The sequence below is a fragment of the Nicotiana tabacum genome, chromosome 1 (genome assembly GCF_000715075.1).
Source record: "Nicotiana tabacum cultivar K326 chromosome 1, ASM71507v2, whole genome shotgun sequence".
NCBI lineage: Eukaryota > Viridiplantae > Streptophyta > Magnoliopsida > Solanales > Solanaceae > Nicotiana > Nicotiana tabacum.
Window position 1 is genome coordinate 64,083,536 of NC_134080.1, and position 17,841 is coordinate 64,101,376.

The following is a 17,841-nucleotide window of genomic DNA, read 5'->3' on the forward strand; positions in this document are numbered from 1 at the left end:
ATTCTTATATAACAACACTTTTTTATAAAAGCTAAATTTTTTCGGAACCAATTTTTATATTATGTTATTTTATATGTTCTTTATAACAACACTTCGCTATAACATTCAAAAATATTCGGAACAAATGAAGTTGTTATAGAAAGATTTGACTGTAAAAATAAAGTTACGCCAGAGGGGTTTATTTTTATTTAAAACAATGAATTTGCGGCAAGTTTCTCTGTTTGTTTGATAGAGTGGTGTCCATCCATTGAAGAAAAGCGTTATGTGCCGTATTTGAATTTCAAGCCAATTTAGTGTTGATATATATAGCTTTCGCTTCTATTTGATCTTTTGATAAAGACGATTAAATAAGCACAATTATATCAGTACCCACACTGCAGGCTATAGCTAGCGATCGACTAAACATAAATTAGATAAGTTTAGAAGTATAAATTTTTTAACAATATCAAATTTAGGTTTATATTAAACGAGGCAGATTCAAGATTTAATATCAGTATATATCCATATGCACAATATATACCCACACATGACACATATATGCAGTAGAACTGTACAAGGCAGGGAATGTGAGTGCATTCACTTCTACGTACACGTGATTCACTTTTAGATTTTAATTGGTGTTAATAATATCCTAATATGTAAGTATTAAATTAAATATTAAAAATTGCATAATGTTTAAAAATGCATGAAAAAGGCGAAAACTATTTGGCCGCATCAATTGCCCAATATTGTTTTACCCCAACCGGTCTACCCATGCCCAATATATGAGATTGGGTAATTTTTTGTTACCTTAACCGTTATTTCTTTTGATGTGTATGAAGACTGAAGAGTAACATTTAAACAACTGCACAGATTCTCCTGATCAAATGCCATTTTCTATTTGGTTGGATGCTTTGAGGTTAAGATAATTCAAAGGGCAAACGTGTACTACTTTTTTTTTTTACTTAACCGATCTTTATTCATTCTGGCTAAATTCTATTAAGCTTGAGCAGAAAAATACTTTTCGATGCCCCTGTCTTTGTTGTGGGAAATTACAAACGATAGTAGTATAGTACTATATTTGTTTGTTTAACTTGAGCCTTATTAATTACTTAATTAACACAAATTTCAATCAGATGACATCTTTCATTTTGTTTTATCTTCCTTATTCTATATAACAAGGACAAAAAGCCCTGAATGAAAGAGAACATCTATAGGAATATGCCATCTACATGCGATACTGATCTGCATCAAATCCTTCAGTTTAGCTCAGTGTTCAATAATTTTTTATTGCTCCCAGGTGTGGGGTTGCCGAGTTGGATATTTATACACGTAAATATGTGCTTGAAATAAACTATATTTTCAATTGATTATCAACTAATTACCTACGAAGTATTTTCTTTTCCACTACCCAATTCATATTTAGAACTTCTAAATATTTCATATATATGGTTTGCTAAGTTTTATTACCAAAATACTTTTCATCCGGCCTATCTGTATAAATCAGCACCTCTTCATAGCACGTTGAAGTATATTATGACGTTTACAGTTTGATTTGCCTTGATAAAAATTATTCTGAACGATTGCTTTTATGTAAGATTTATTACTGCACTAAGCAATTAGTGAAAATTGGAATAACATGAGAAATGAAAAGGGACAAAAAGATTGACAAATCAGAATTTAACTATTAACCATTACGTAAGCGCATAAATTACAGATAGAAAATATTCTTAACCACTAAGTGTACAAATTAAAAGATTGAGAAATCAGAATTTATATGGGTCCGGTAAATATTATCTAGGTCCTGTTTTCCTTTGAAAAGGATTTTGTTGGGTTTAAGATTGTTATAATTTATAATAGAGCGAATGGGAAATAGAGGGAAAAATATTTTTTTTTTTTAATTTTCCTCTGTGACAAAAGGATGTTGTCCCATAATGGAGGAGTAAAAGAGTTTTGATGAGTATATATACAATTGCACTTCTTTAGCTCTTAAAGAGTTAGGGAAGAAGGCAAGCCTCAAGATGTTATCATTGTCGCTCGGCATTGGTTTGGATCAAATTTATTTGTTAATATTAAGATTAATGTAATATTATTTTAATCCAAATTAGCTGTTATTATAACGGTAAAATTAGTTTTCATCCGTGTTTGATTTTTCCGTTAGAATTTAAATTTGGCGATTTGCGTAATGGCAGTTTTATAAAATAACCATTTTGAGTTGCAGCCTTTAAATGAAGAGTTGCACTCTTCGGTATTGTCCAACTTTTTGGCTACAAATACATGAACTTTCCCACAAATTTTCCTTACGAAAATTTTGATTTCTCCTTCTTCCTTCTATATTGTTTTTAATAGAAACAAAGCAGTAACTGTGATTTGCTAACGATCTTTGAGTTCGCTGGTCACTGGGGTTTGAAGTACCGCTACACCAGTGAGGGTAATCCGTTCTATTCTGGGAGGAAATAATCCTAAACCTCGGGTACTAGGAGGGGATTAAGTTCCTTAAGGAAACACTGTGAATTCAGTGGGCTTGGATTAATTTTCTGTCTCTTCTACATTTTTTATTTTACTTTGCTTCTGGTTCTTTGAATATATTTTTGAGTATATATTAATAACAAATTTCACACGATGAATTTGTTAAATGTTGAAGAATTAATGGAGGACATGAGCTCGATAGGAGCTCTAATGGAGGAGTCGAGGATACAGAGAAGAGAGAAGAGCGTGTGTTGAAGCTTCCAAAAGGGGAGCTGAAAGGAAATGAAATCAACTCAATTAAAAAATAATATTTGTCCTTATTTATACAATTGAATGCATTAACTCACTAACAAATTTAACCAACTGAAAACTGTCATTTAACAACTAACAACTCACTAACAACTCTATAAAGAATCAACAAAAGAATTAATTAATACAATGCTATATACAGTCTATAATCTCAATACCCCCTCCCTCAAGTTGGAGGTAAGGAGCTCACCGCCAATTTGCTAAGGAGTGTGGAATGTTTGACTCTTATTAGAGACTTAATAAAGATGCCAGCCAGTTGGTCATTGTGGAAATATGATGCAAAAAAATCAACCCTTCTTGCAGTTGATCTCGCACCAAATGGCAATCCACTTTGATATGCTTCATACGCTCATGAAATACATGATTCTTTGCTATATGTAGGGCAACTTAGCTATCACAGAAAATAGAAATGGGCAAGTACAATAAAACAATTAATTCTGCAAGATGTTTGGCTAACCAAAAGTTATCCAACCACCATCCTAGCTGATATATATTCAGCTTGGGCAGAGGAGAATGAGACAATGGGCTGTTTCTTTGATTTTCAATTAATGGGGTTGTCTCCAAGCAATACAATGTATTCACTAACTGATTTTCTAGACAGGGGTTAAGTTGCCCAATCTGAGTCATAGAAAATTTTGACTTTATAATCTGCACTATTGGTAAAATTATCCCTAAATTTGGATCACCTTTCAAGTACCTCAGAACATGATATGTAGCCTTTAGATGTGGCTCTCTAGGACCTTGCATGTATTGACTAAGATGTTGTACACTGTAGATAATGTCAAGCCTAGTATTTGTGAGAAAATTTAGTTTCCCAATTAACTTCTTGTAGTAAGAAAGATCTATCAATAAGGGTCATTCATCCGCTTTCAATTTCACAAAGGGATCCGGAGGAGAGGTTATGGGAGGACAGTCTACACAACTAAATTATTTTAAAAGGTACACATTGAACTTTCTCTGTGATATCAACACCCCATTATCTCTGTATTGAATCTCCAAACCTAGGAAATAATGAAGCCTCCCTAGGTTCTTTATTTTGATGGTGTCATGCAAAAATGCTTTCAAACATTCAATCTCTTGACGGTGAGTTCATGTGATGAGAAAATCATCAACATACACAGTGACAAACACCACTGATCCTGCAAAAGAAAACACATTCTCATAAAATATTACATCTCTTGAAACATGTATTTTCTTTGTGGCTAGATCTAGGACCTTGTAACCTTTTGTCCCAAAAGGATACCCTACAAAAACACGAGGAATAGACTTTGATTCAAACTTATCTTTATGGATTTTGAGAATGGTAGAAAAATATAGGCACCCAAAACTTCTAAGATAGGAATAATTTGGTTTATTTGGTACAGTAACTCAAATGGGCATTTGTTTTTGAGTGAGGATGAAGTTAGTTTGTTTATCAGATAGGTTGAGGTCAAGATGCATTCTCCCCAATACTGCAGGGTAAGTTTAGATTGACATAGGAGTGCCCTAGATGTTTCCAACAAATATTTGTATTTTCTTTTCACTGCACCATTTTGTTGTGGTGTATATAAACATATTTTCTGATGTACAATATCCTCTGATTGAATGAATAAAGTGGCTTCAGAATAGGTGAACTCAAAGTCATTATTAGTTCTTATAAACTTAATAGTATTGTTGAATTAGTTTTCTATCATGGCAGAAAAAGCCTTAATTTTGTGAAGGGCATTGCTTTTGCAGCTTAGCAGGTGAGTCAGTGTGGACAAGCTATAATCATCCACAAGAATGATGTAGTATTTATATCAATCATGTATTGTAGCATGGTAGGTCCCCATGGTCAATGTGTAATAGTTCAAAGATCTTAGTGATAAATATTGTTCTTTCTGGGAGGGGTAGTCTAGTTTGTCTTGTCATTGGTCATATATGACAAAGGAAAGGTTGTTTGGATGCAAAATATAACTGGTATAAAGAAAATTCCTTTCATTTTGACAAAAGATACATATCCTAATCATTATGCCACAAGAGATCAATCATGTTCTTAGAAACCAAAGAATATCAGAGATACATGAATCACTTTTATTGTTGGATGTGTTATTACAGAGTGGTGTGAATGTGAAAGTGAGTTATTCTCATTACTACTGTGAGATGGAACAATAAAAGTATATGCAAAGGGATAGCATAATGTGACTTATTTTTATCAGTAATATGAGAAGAAAAAAGTGAACTAGATGTGTCAGGAAGAGTAGAACCAGAATTGTAGGTATTTGAGCAATGGAAGTATAGACCAATCTTGGCTTTACCAATCTCTAGTGGCCTCTTCAGTGAAGGCCCAGTAGAAGTTTGCAAATAAACTTAGTAAATACCACAATACAATCAAGCTACACTATTAAGGAATGGACTGATATTAAATTGAATTTGAAGCTAGGCATAAAAAGGACTTTTCTAAGGCTAAACTTAGGACTCAGGATCACATCACTAATTAGTGTCACCTTTACTTTGTATCCGTTAGGCAAGGTAACTAGTTATGTTAAACTAGAGTCATGATGTTGGTTAGTAGTGACTTATTTTAGGTCATATATTTTGTGGCTCCGTAATCGAGTATCCAAGAATCATCATTTTATTTTGAAAATTCACATAATTGATCACTAGAATCAAAAGAAGTAAAGCATGTTGAAATACTTGTAAAGTTTACAGCTCCTCAGTTTATGTTGGTACTTCCGGATTTGTCTCCTCCACCTTGAAAACTTTCCAAGATACTACGTAGATATCCATATTGCTCTTCGTCAGATTGTGCATAGTCCGACCATGATCCTAATTCTGAAGGTTGTTTCCATCTTCTCTAACTGCAGCTTCCTCACTTAATGACCCAAACACATTTGCTGAAACTCTTTTTCCCTTGTTGAATTTAAAATTCTACAAAAATCTATGAAGCTTGTAAAATTTCTCCTTAATGTGCCCTGGCCTTTTGCAGTAATCACAGAACAAGAAAGGTCTATTGGCAAAATGATTTCATCTATATCCATTCTTTGTAGTACCATTACCCTGCAGAGTATAATTTGTTTTGAAACTGTTGTTTCCTGGTATGTTTGTATTTAAGGTAGCAGAGTCCATCAAAAATTGGTTGTTTGGCCTAACTTTTCTTTGCTTTTCTTCCTGAATGAGATGGAGAAGGCCTGAGCTATAATCGAAAGTGGATTCATCATTGTAATTTTTCCTCTCAGCACATTATGTCCTTCATTTAGGTCCATTAAGAATTGGATTAGCCTTTTGTCCTGCACAACTTTGTGCATGTTTTCTTTTGCTCCGCAGGTACACTGGCAAGCACACCTAGCATGTGCATTTAGGTTATTGAGTTCTTCTCAGAGTTTCTTTATTTTCGTATAGTATCCAGTAATGTCTAAACTTTCTTGACTCAGGTAATTTATTTCTTTTTGGAGCTGATACAGCTTGGCATCATTAGTCCGATCATATTTGTCTTCTAATTCTTGCCAAAGTTTCTTAGCATCATTAACATATTGTAGATTATCTATTAGGGCTTTATAGAATGAGTTTAAAATCCACGAGGTCACCATGTCGTTGCATCGCTTCCACTGGCCGAAAGTAGTAGAATTGGAATCTGGCTTCTTACACTTTCTGGTGATAAAGCCTGCTTTATTTTTCACCGAAAGGGCTCTAAGGATTCCTCTTCTCCAGGATCTGTATCCGATTTCGTCAAAGTCCACCGACACCAACATAGATCCGGCACTTTCGGATGGATGCATGTGTAGAGAACTAATAGAATCTAGGGTTGCCTTATCTGCCGTCGGCGTTTCCTCATCTCCGACCATGTTTTTGACTTATCAAAGTTGAAATTGTTATCGGTAATAAGCGAATTAGTAAGACAAGTCAGCCAATTGATCTATCATTGCACAAAAATCCTATTTCCCCAAATTTAATGAGTAATTCCTATATGGTCAAAAATGAGAGTGAACCAGAAGGAGAAGGTTATAGGATTTATGCCTGAGCTCTGATACCAAGTTAAATGTTAAAGAATTAATGGAGGATATGAGCTCTAATATAGGAGCCGGGGGATACAGAGAAGAGAATGTACCGAAGCTTCCCGAAGGAGAGCTGAGAGGAAATGACATCAACTCAATTAGGAAAATAATATTTGTCATAATTTATATACGTAATTGAATGTTGACTAACTCACTAACTAGTCTAACCAACTGACATATGTTATTTAACAACTAAAAGCTCACTAACAACTCTATAAAGAATCAACAAAAGAATTAATTAATGCAATGCTAATACAATGCTATGTACAGTCAATAATCTCAATAGAATCTTATCCTCGATAACAAGTAACGAGTAGTTTTACACGAGCACCACAAATATTTGGCTTTGATCTTAAGTGTGTGTGTGTGTAAATATATATATATATATATATATATATATATGTGTGTGTGTGTGTGTGTGTGTGTGTATATATATATATATAGAGAGAGAGAGAGAGAGACTATTAGTCTAATAATAAGGAGTCTAATTTTCATTAGCAATCCAATTTTAGTGTTAATACTAAAATTATATTCTACTTAGCATATATGATAATAACCTTCCTACTAAATATAACTAATTTATATGTAAATTAAAATATTTCTTCTATTTTGCTCTAGGTAATTAAATAAATTGGTAGGTCTTTTATAGCGTAGAATTTCATATCTTTATTTAATATAAATTCTTCTAGATTTATGCTCAAGCTTCGAGTAAATATTCTATGTTATAGCCAGAAATATTGATGGGCATGAATTCTCAGTAATTTTGAGACTGTTTTTATATATTATGAATCTTACTCGGTACTCCCTTGTCTGTATGTGTGCGCGTGTGTCTCTTTGTGTATGTCTATATATATATTCACAAAAATATGGGGGTACCACATTAGGCATAAGACGATCCAAAAAATGAAGGCTCACTAGCTAAAGGAAGGAGGTGAGATAGGTAAGAAGTAGCTTGCTTCCAAACTGGCCCGGCTGCGAGGAATCAAGAGATCTTTGTTGGTACTGACTTGGATCTTGGGTGATGGATTAAGGTGGCCAGAAGCGCAGTTGAAGCTTGGCTCTAGACAATAGGCTAGCAGTATTGGCTACACGAAGCGCTTGCTAAGCGTGAAAGAGTCGGCCTTCACCACTTGAGTCGTACGCGGGGAAACTCATACTTGCGGCCATGTTTTGTAATGGGATGCGTGTGTGTGTGTATATACCCACTAAAATTTTAATAAAAAAAAAGTTTTAATAGAAATTTTTTATTGACGAGCTACATCAATTGCACCTATTAAAATAACTAAAAGGATTATTGATTAAATTTGAATTCAAAGTTTTAACAGTATAAGTAAATTTAAATCATGAATCCCCATCTATTAAAACTCTTTGGGCAAAACATTTCTCAGTCTTTTTTTAAATACAAAAAGGCTTATGATTCATTTGCTTGCTTGAGTGGGTATTGCTTCTCGTATTGAATCATCAAATCCTATTCAATTTATATTTAGTCTCCTTGTCAGTATTGTATGGGTAAAATATATTCATATTTAATGTTCGTATGAGAAAGTGACACGTAGAGCTAGAGACAGAAGACAGTCGGGCCTAAGAGCAATGATCTCGCTTGTTATCGGAGAGAATGATATTTATAAAGGCGAAGTAAATGCCAACCACCTGGTAATATTCAATGAAGAATATTCTATAATATTAAGTACACGATTCGTTACACAGAATAAGGCATTTAATGTCTACCGTTACACATTCTTTAATGGCCCTCATAATTGTTATCAGTCTCACCACGAAGATTCTATCAGTTGTACTCGCAACGAGGGGGACGACGCCATGCCAGTTCACGGTAGGAAATATCCACAACATGTTTGAGAGGCAACTCCAGATGATGCTAAAGACGAGCACAATGTCGAAACAGTGAGGATTCTGAGGGAGCAACAAAAGGCTATTATGGGATATCTCTCACGGCAGGATCAGGTCATGATGGAATTAAGGCATGCATTGTCGGGTGTTTCCAACAATACGAACGGAAAAGGTCCAATTCCTCTCGGTGTTCATGCAAATCAACAACGCAAATGGTCGATAACAACACCCCGAGGGGCGAAGTCAGCTTTGACAGGGCCGGGGGGAATGGTAGTAGTTCTGGAAAGAATAATGAGAACGATCCCTTTAAAACGAACTCATGCGGTTTATGAGGGAAATAAATTCCCCAATGGATCAAATTCCGAGTGCAATACTCGTACTGAAAGGACTGGATTCAAAGAAGTACACCCAGTTGTCGTACAAACCGAGCGCCGCTCCAGAGTTGATCCTGAAGCTGTTCAAAGTGTCAGATCTACCGAAGTATGATAGGACTTCAGATCCCCAGGAGCATATCACCACCTATACAATGATGGTGAAAGGAAACGATTTGGCTCCGCACGAGATTGAGACAGTTTTATTTAAGAAACTCGGGGAGATCCTCACGAAGGGAGCCCTAACGTGGTATTTACTCTTGCTCGAGCATCCTATAAACTCATTCGAAATGCTCATGGATTCTTCCATTAAGGCCCATGCCGGAGCCAGGAAGATACATGCCCGAAAGGCCAATATATTTAGGATTGCATAAGGAGAGTCTGAATTGCTGCAGGAGTTCATGACCAGATTCCATAAGGAAAGGATGCTACTATCGGTTGTACCAGATGAATGGGTAGCTGAAACATTCACTAAAGGTCTGAATCCGAGGAGTTCCGATGCTTCCTGAAAATTGAAGGAAAGTTTGCTCGAGTTATAGGCAACAAAATGGGCAGATGTTCACAACCAGTACGAATCAAAGATAAGAATTGAGGATGATCAGCTTGGTTTCCCGACATCAACCAAGGGTCGGGACCGGGAGAAGAATAAAGAGAAGTAAAGAGATGATTTTGAATCAGATCGGCAGTCTTCAAGGGGTCGATTTCTGCCCTATGAAGGGGCCGAAGTACGCATCATAGGTTTTTGATCGGCAAATAGATTCGCTACCGATAGAAGAATTGATCGTCGCCGAAATAATAGGTCATTGCAGGATAAAGAGACATCGGGTTCTTGAGATTCCTCCTATACCAGGATTTTCGAGTACAACGTTAACGTTAGTGTGGTGGAGCTGGTGTCAGCTATGAGGAACATCAAAGAGGCACAGTTCCTAAAGCCAATCTGGGTCCACTAATACACATTTAATTTTATCATGGGGAGACGACCCCCTTTCGAGGTGATAGACGACAATCTGGGTTATAATATTATCTTGGGGAGATCATGGTTGCACAAAATAAAGGATGTGCCATCAATATATCACCAGTTGCTGAAATTACCAACTCCCGAAGGAATTAAATAAATAAGAGGCGACTAACTGGCAGTAAGGGAGATGAATGCAATATTAGTTTCTAGTACCAAAGGGAAGGAGCATGCAACGTAGAAATTATAGGAACCAGCGCCTGCTCCTGAGCTGAGCAACGTAGAGGTAACCCGCTTGCTTGATATTGGTTCAATCCGAGAGGTAAAGTATCCTGACTGGCTAGCTAACGTAGTAGTAGTTCCAAAGAAGAATAATAAGTTTTGCATATGCATAGACTATAAGGATTTAAATAAGGCATGCCCAAAAGACTCATTCTCATTGACAAACATTAATCAGATGATTGATGCGACGACCCGTCACGAGTTAATGAGTTTCCTCGATGCTTGGTACAACAAAATCAAGATGAACCCGGAGGATCAGGAAAAAACTTCGTTCATAACGAACTTTGGCACATATTGTTACAATGTGATGCCTTTCGGGCTAAAGAACGTCGAATCCACTTATCAACGGCACGTAAACAAAATGTTTGAGAAATAAATAGGGAAAACTATGGATGTTTACATAGATGATATGCTAGCTAAGTCTTTGAACGCAGGTGACCATCTGAAATACCTGCAAGAGACCTTTGGCATTTTAAGAAAATACAACATGAAGGTTAACCCCGACAAGTGTGCGTTCGGGGTCAGTTTCAGTAAGTTCCTGAGTTTTCTCGTATCGCAAAGGGGGATCAAGGTTAACCCCGATAAAATTAATGACATCGAAGACATCCTGGACCAGCTATCAAGCATAAAAGAGGTTAAAAGGCTAACAAGGAGACTGTCTGCTTTGAGCAGATTCATTTCTCGGTCTTCAAAAAAATACAATCATTTCTTAGCACTTCTCAAAAAGAAGAATAACTTTGAATGGACACTGAAATGTCAGCACGCTTTGAAGGATCTGAAAAGGTATTTGTCAAGTCCTTCGTTATTCTCAAAGCTGGAGGAAGACGAACAACTACTGATCTACTTAGTTGTCTCGAAGGTAGTGATATGTGATGTTTTGGTCTGCGAGGATGAAGGTATGCAATCTTCTATTTATTATGTAAGTAAAATTTTGACGGGAGCAGAAACGCGCTACCTACATCTGAAAAAATTGGCCTTAGGCTTCGTAGTTGTCGCTCGAAAGCTAAGGCCTTATTTCCAATGTTACCCGACAGTTGTGTTGACTACTTTTCTCCTGCGGAATATTCTTTTAAATCTGAACTCTCAGATAGGTTGGCCAAGTGGGCTATCGAAATGAGCAAATTTGACATAGAATATAAACCCAGTACTGTAATTAAATCACAAGTTTTGACCGACTTTGTGGCCAATTTTAGTTCGATTTTTTTTCTTTGGCTACCAAAGAAGCACTAATAATGTTGGAATCGACATCAGGAGTTTGGACCTTGTTCATGGATGGAGTTTCCTATGTGAAAGGGTCGGCGCTCGATATAGTGTTAACCACGCCCTCGGGAGAAACCCTAAGGCAGGCCATAAGAACTATTCCTCTTACTAACAATGAAGCGGAGTACGAAGCATCGATTACAGTGCTCGAATTGGCCCGTGGACTAGACTCCAAGGTTATAGAAATCAAATGCGATTCCCAATTGGTAGTAAATCAGGTTTACGGGATCTTCGAAGCCAAAGAGGAACACATGCAATAATACGTAATGAAAACCCATGCTCTAATCGCTCGGTTCTGGGGATGGTCAATTACACATATCCCTAGGGAAGAGAATACGAAAATAGATGCACTAGCTAACCTTGGATCGTCCACAGAAATGAAGGGATCGGACTCCGATAGGGCTGTGCATGGATCAGATCGGATTGGATTTAGCATATTTCGGATTGAAATTTCGGATTTCGAATTCCACAAATTGCAATCCGAATCCGATCCAAATTATATCGGATTGGATCGGATTTTTAAATTTCGGATCGGATTGGTGATCGGATTTTCGGATCGGATTGTATGTATTATTAAGGAGTGTGTATAACCGTATATGGATAATGGATGTTACATAATACAATAGCATTTAAAATAACAAAAATAGCAAACAAATGACTATAAATTACAGTACCTCAAGATTTTACTTTTGGCTTCATTCCAATTAATAAATATGTTACTAATGTCTAATAGTATAGTATTGTAACTGGTTAAAGCTGACAGTCTCATTGTACTTGCAACCCATAAAGGTACACAATATTGCACAAATTCATTTCCCAGTTGAAGCATAGCAGAAGCATAGCTAACAGTTACAAGAGCAGAAGCATAGCAGTAGCATAACACAAGTCCCTGCAATAACTGTGGTACTTTGCAAAAGCATAGCAAAAGAATTTCAAGTTCTACTGATCATTCTCATTCAATCCAGATTCTTTTACGAACCAAAATGGAAGAAACACAAGAGCAGAAGCATAGCTAACAGTTCAAGAGAAGGTAATAATTCAACAGTTCAACATGTCCATAAACAAAACACAATCTTCAGAATAAAATAAAATTAACTAAAATCCCAAATAGCTGTTTAATCACTAATGAACTAAAATCCTCAACCAGAATTCCTTAATGCAACAGCCTTAAGTTCTGGCACACCTGGCACACTGGAACTGAAATCCTCAACCTGGCACACTTTCAAGTTCTGCAATACTACACTTGTCAAAAATGAGAGAATCAGTAAATGTGTATCATGTCAAGTTGGGCAGCCTGTGCAGCAACCTAATGCAGCAGTTTGACTGCTTGGTGGTAGAACAAAACAATACAATAGAGAAGGCTTAATGCAGCAGCTTGGTTCAATTTATTAGAAGGCTTAAGAAAACTTTTAACATGCCACGAACTCGTACCTTTTATATGTCGACGATGCAAGGCTCTCTTTCGGTATTAATCAAGTCTGTAGAATAAAATAGTAATAGAATAAATTAGTTTAAAAATAATCTAAAGAAACATAACATAAGTATACATTAAACACAAGTAAAGTAATAGAAGAAATAAGATAGTCTTACCCGCTTCAAGTTGTTCAAGATTATCTAAATCTTCTTCAATTTTAACCGGAGTTGTTGATTCATTCCGAAGCCAATCTTGGACACACACAAGAGCTTGAACCAATCTAGGTGTCAATGAACTCTTAAATGGATCAAGTATGTGTCACACCTCTTTTTTCCGCACCCGAGGGGGCGCAAGGGAGTTTTTTCCAATTAAAGGACGATCGAAACAGGATTGGTTTATTTATTTTAGAGTCGCCACTTGGGAGATTTAGGGTGTCCCAAGTCACCAATTTTAATCCCGAATCGAGGAAAAGAATGACTCCATATTATAGTCTGTGTACCAGAAATCTGGATAAGGAATTCTTTTAACCCGGGAGAAGGTGTTAGGCATTCCCGAGTTTCGTGGTTCTAGCACGGTCGCTCAACTGTTATATTTGGCTTGATTATCTGATTTTATACAATTATAAACCAATGTGAAATTTTTATCTTTTAACCGCTTTGATCATTTACTGTTATTTTATCAAGGATTGCAACGTTGTGAAAATGTATCTCAGACCGCGTTACAATCAATGTACCCGTGATCGTCGACACACTTTGACTCCGTTGAGATTCAGATTTGGGTCACATAAATGTGCACCCGAGTTTAGGAAGATACAATTATTAAATACGTGCCTAAAACGACTAAACGTATTGTTATTTTGGGGAAAGACGTAAAATTTACTAAGCGGCCTGTCCCGGATTCTATGTATTTTACTATATATGCATTCAGAGGGCCCCGCAGCTTATACATTTTTTTTGTTTGTCGAGGCTTGTCTCATTCTATTTTTAAAGGAATTTGCGACGTCATGGACATGCATCTCGAGCCACGTCACAATCAATGTGCCCGTGATTAGAAATGCATTTCGAATCCGCCGAGAATTGGATTTGGGTCACGTAAACGCGCACCCAAATTTAAGAAGGTGAAATTATTAAATACGCGCTTAAAGAGTCTATCGCGTTATTATTCCAGGAGGTCGTGAGATTTGCTAAACGACCCACCTTAGGGACTGAGTGCTTCAATATATATATATATACATTTAACGAGGGCCCCGCAACTTGTGCATTTTTTCCTTTATTTGTTGTCGAGGCTCATCTCGTCCTTATTTTAAAAGGATATCCTATAGCAACTACGTTTCTTGTCGCATTTGTCTCTACTAATTGAAAGCAGTAGATAGCCCTAGTTAATTACATGCTTGCAGGCTTATTTATAACAGGATTCAAAATGCTTTTACAGAATAATAAAAAAAATAAAAAAACGTGATTACGCCCATGGACAACTAATCGAACATTATGGGCCCAAACCTAGCTCATGCGAGATGGGCCAGACTTGGGCCACTGTTTATCCGATACGGGCCTGCTTGGTCTGTTTCGATCTGGGCTCGACCTTCATGAGGTTGAGGCCCTGAACTGGTTCTTTGTTCTGAAAATGAGTTATCAATTTATATGCGACAATTCGACAGAAGGGAAAGAACTTAACTAATAGTGGATAGTTTTCATACTTGGCCTACATTAGAGAATATACTACACCATCAAACTAAGTCTAAGATACAACTTATTGCAATGGGAATATTTTCATCTAACAGCATACATATACGAACTAGCATTCACTAACCTACATTGATATACTAAGCATGTAGGCTACTTCTATTGTCCAAACGAAAATGTAACTATTATATACTACATGACATTTAATACAACAGTCCATGTATATATAAAAACAATCTGCAGGTCTTCTCTTTTGCATTCATGCTCAAACTTTCAAATTACATTGGTGGTATTAATCGTGTACCTGGTAAGGAAAGGAAAGGAAGAAGGAGAGTAATCAGTTGAGTAGTATGCAACAAGCAACAACAACAACAACCAAACAGCAACAACACAGCAGCGAACCAACAACCACAAATGTTCTCCACAGTCCACAGACAAACAACAACAGTTTCCAGAACAAAGAGAACACACAGATGGTCGAGCCCCAAACAAACAATCCCAGAAAAGAGTAGTGAAGCAACAGAAATAACAGAGTATTCGATGCAGCAACACCAGCAGTTCAACAATCACAAGCAGCTCAATCAGGGCAAACAACAGAACTTGGCCAAGACAGCTTGACCAATATGAATTCTTCTGTAGTTTTCAGACAGTGTTTGGTTATAGTGTTTCTGGAAATTTCCTTATATTTTTCAGTTTTCTTCAACTCACAAGACCTCTCTCAAGACTAAAATTTTTCCAGCCCCTTTTAAGTTCTGAAATGGCCTATTTATAAGCCAAACAACCAGTGCAGTCAAGCTGCCTGGATTCTGCCAATTTGCAGACTGCCCATACCCTTTAAACCCATGCCTAAGCATCTTTTGATGCCAGCCATTTGTTCCCCACGCCTGGCTTATTCTTTAATCAAGAGTTATGGGCTCATTTTAGTTTTCATTTTAAACCCCATACTCTTGTGTCTTGTTCCCCATTAGTATTAGTTTAATCCCAAATTAGTACCCTACTTGTCAGCTCATTTAAACTAATCATTTTTGTTCTTTTCAAACCCCAGACTACCCCTGTTAAACCCTGATTATTACTGCCTTAAACCCATCGTAGCATCAGGGCATTTTGAACTTCTGAAAGTTCAATTTCAGAATTGCCCTAGCCTGATTCTTTTAATTGTTTACAACGCAGTTACAAACTAGCATTCACAGATAATGTCCAACATTCAATTCACAATACATGTTCGTTCAGTCATGTGAGGTTGTACGCATTAGCATATCTGAACATTCAGTCGTAGGAAGTTAATCGATGACATTTATCAAGTCGACTATACTAATTACAACAGGTAATAATCAGTCGTTCATATAAACAATACGTACATGGACCCAAAGGGCTTCGGACAACTTTTGTGCAATTATTGGGAACCTATATGAATTATTTATGCGACGACTATCCTAATCGAACATGTATATCACAGAATACGTTCAAAACATACACAGAAAACAATCGACCAAATAAAAGGTCTTTACAAGGACGGAAGAAATTAAGAAAAGCATCAGAAAATACCGAACAAACACAACAGAACATGCTAACAGACCCAATCACATTCAAATAAAACAAAAACAGAAAAGGAAAACTTACAAAAAAAATGTTCAAAGCAGGCCGACCCCATTCCGAATTAGATTTGACCATTTGAGGCCAAACAAACTCTAACCAGGGTGTTCTCAACCGAGAACGCCTTAGTTAAGGTCTATTAGACCTCAAACCCTCTATGAAGCAGGTCGGATTCCTCAGGCTCTTGTGTTCTAAGGTTCAGATTCTCAGATTTGAGTTTTTAGGAGTTGTGGGTAGATTCGAACCAAACCAAGCTTGGTTTGGTCACGAGGGAGGTCTGGGGACTGTCTAGTGGGAATCTGGGGTGGTTTGGTATAGATCGAGTTTCGTCTCGAATCTTCAAATCCAGATTCGAGACGATGGAAGGTGATTCGAGGTACAGGGTTAGTAGATTCGTGTTCAGGGTGGTTGGATGTTTCAGGGGTGTGAAGGGGGTGGTCACCGGCGTTCATGCCGCCGGGTTCTGGTGAAAGGGAAACTAGGGCGGCTGCTAGGGTTTGGGGGTTTCAGGGCTTGGGGAAGGAGATGAGTGAAGGGTGGGGTTCGGATAGGGGGCGTGGGGTGTGAGGGAAAGCTTATATACGGAGTAGGGGATTGGATCTGAGCCGTTAGATCAGATGATCTCAACGGCTTGGATCTGATGGTGAGGGGTGAGACGAGGTCGTTTGATATTAAAACGGGGTCGTTTGGTTTAAGTGAGGGGTTGGGCTGAACCGGTAGCTGGGTCGGGTTTGAAAACGGGTTGCTGAAGGGGGGTCCTGGGCCGTTGGATTGGCCTAGATGGACGGCTCAGATCAAACGCCTTTATACGGCGTCGTTTGGGGATGAGCCTGGGCAGGCCTGATTTGGACTGGACTTGAGTGCTTGGTTTGGGCCTGTTTTTTGTTTCATTTTTGGGCCCAAACCGATTTTCAACTCTTTTCTTTTTGTTTTCTAATTTTTTTTTTAAAAAAAAATAACAAAATAATAATAAAAAAACAATGTAGCACTTCAACATAATTATCACACCAAATTAAAATGTTTAAGTAAGTTAAATCACAACCTAGAACGGACGATGCACATATATATTTTTTGCATTTTCTTTTAATGACACATATTTTTTTGTATTTTGTTTGATAATGATTAAATGCGAAATGGACAGACCCACAAATGACTAACAACACATGTTACGGAAAACTCGAAAAATTGTACAGTGAAGTCATTTGTCACTATTTTTATTTTCTTTTGAACCAATCTAGGTGTCAATGAACTCCTAAATGGATCAAGTATGCGTCCACCGGTACTAAAGGCTGATTCTGAGGCAACACTAGAAATAGGAATGGCTAGCACATCACGTGCCATCTCAGCAAGTGCGGGAAATCTGGGTGAATTCAACTTCCACCACCCCAGAATTTTAAAATTTTCAAAGTCTTCCTCAACATCTTCACCCAAATATTTATCTAACTCTGTTTTAGAATCAATTCCTTCACCCTTCTTATGCTTCTTTAAATCTAACATTAATTTTGAAAGCGATGATGAAGAAGTAGATGAAGTTGGAGAAGATGGACATGAACCAGGGGAAGATGGAGAAGATGGACATGAACCGGAAGATGGAGAATATGAAAATGAACTAGAACCACCATTCTTCTTTGCATACACATTGAACAAAGATTCCATGTATGTCTTC

The 17,841-nt window shown here is 37.1% G+C and overlaps 1 protein-coding gene across 1 annotated transcript; it reads right to left on the reverse strand.

Annotated features, from left to right (window-relative positions):
• Positions 1-6,092: 6,092 nt before the first annotated feature.
• Positions 6,093-6,560, reverse strand: LOC142162807 (uncharacterized). Its single transcript, XM_075219641.1, has one exon. The coding sequence runs from the start codon at positions 6,558-6,560 to the stop codon at positions 6,093-6,095; it is 468 nt and encodes a 155-aa protein (XP_075075742.1).
• Positions 6,561-17,841: the final 11,281 nt, after the last annotated feature.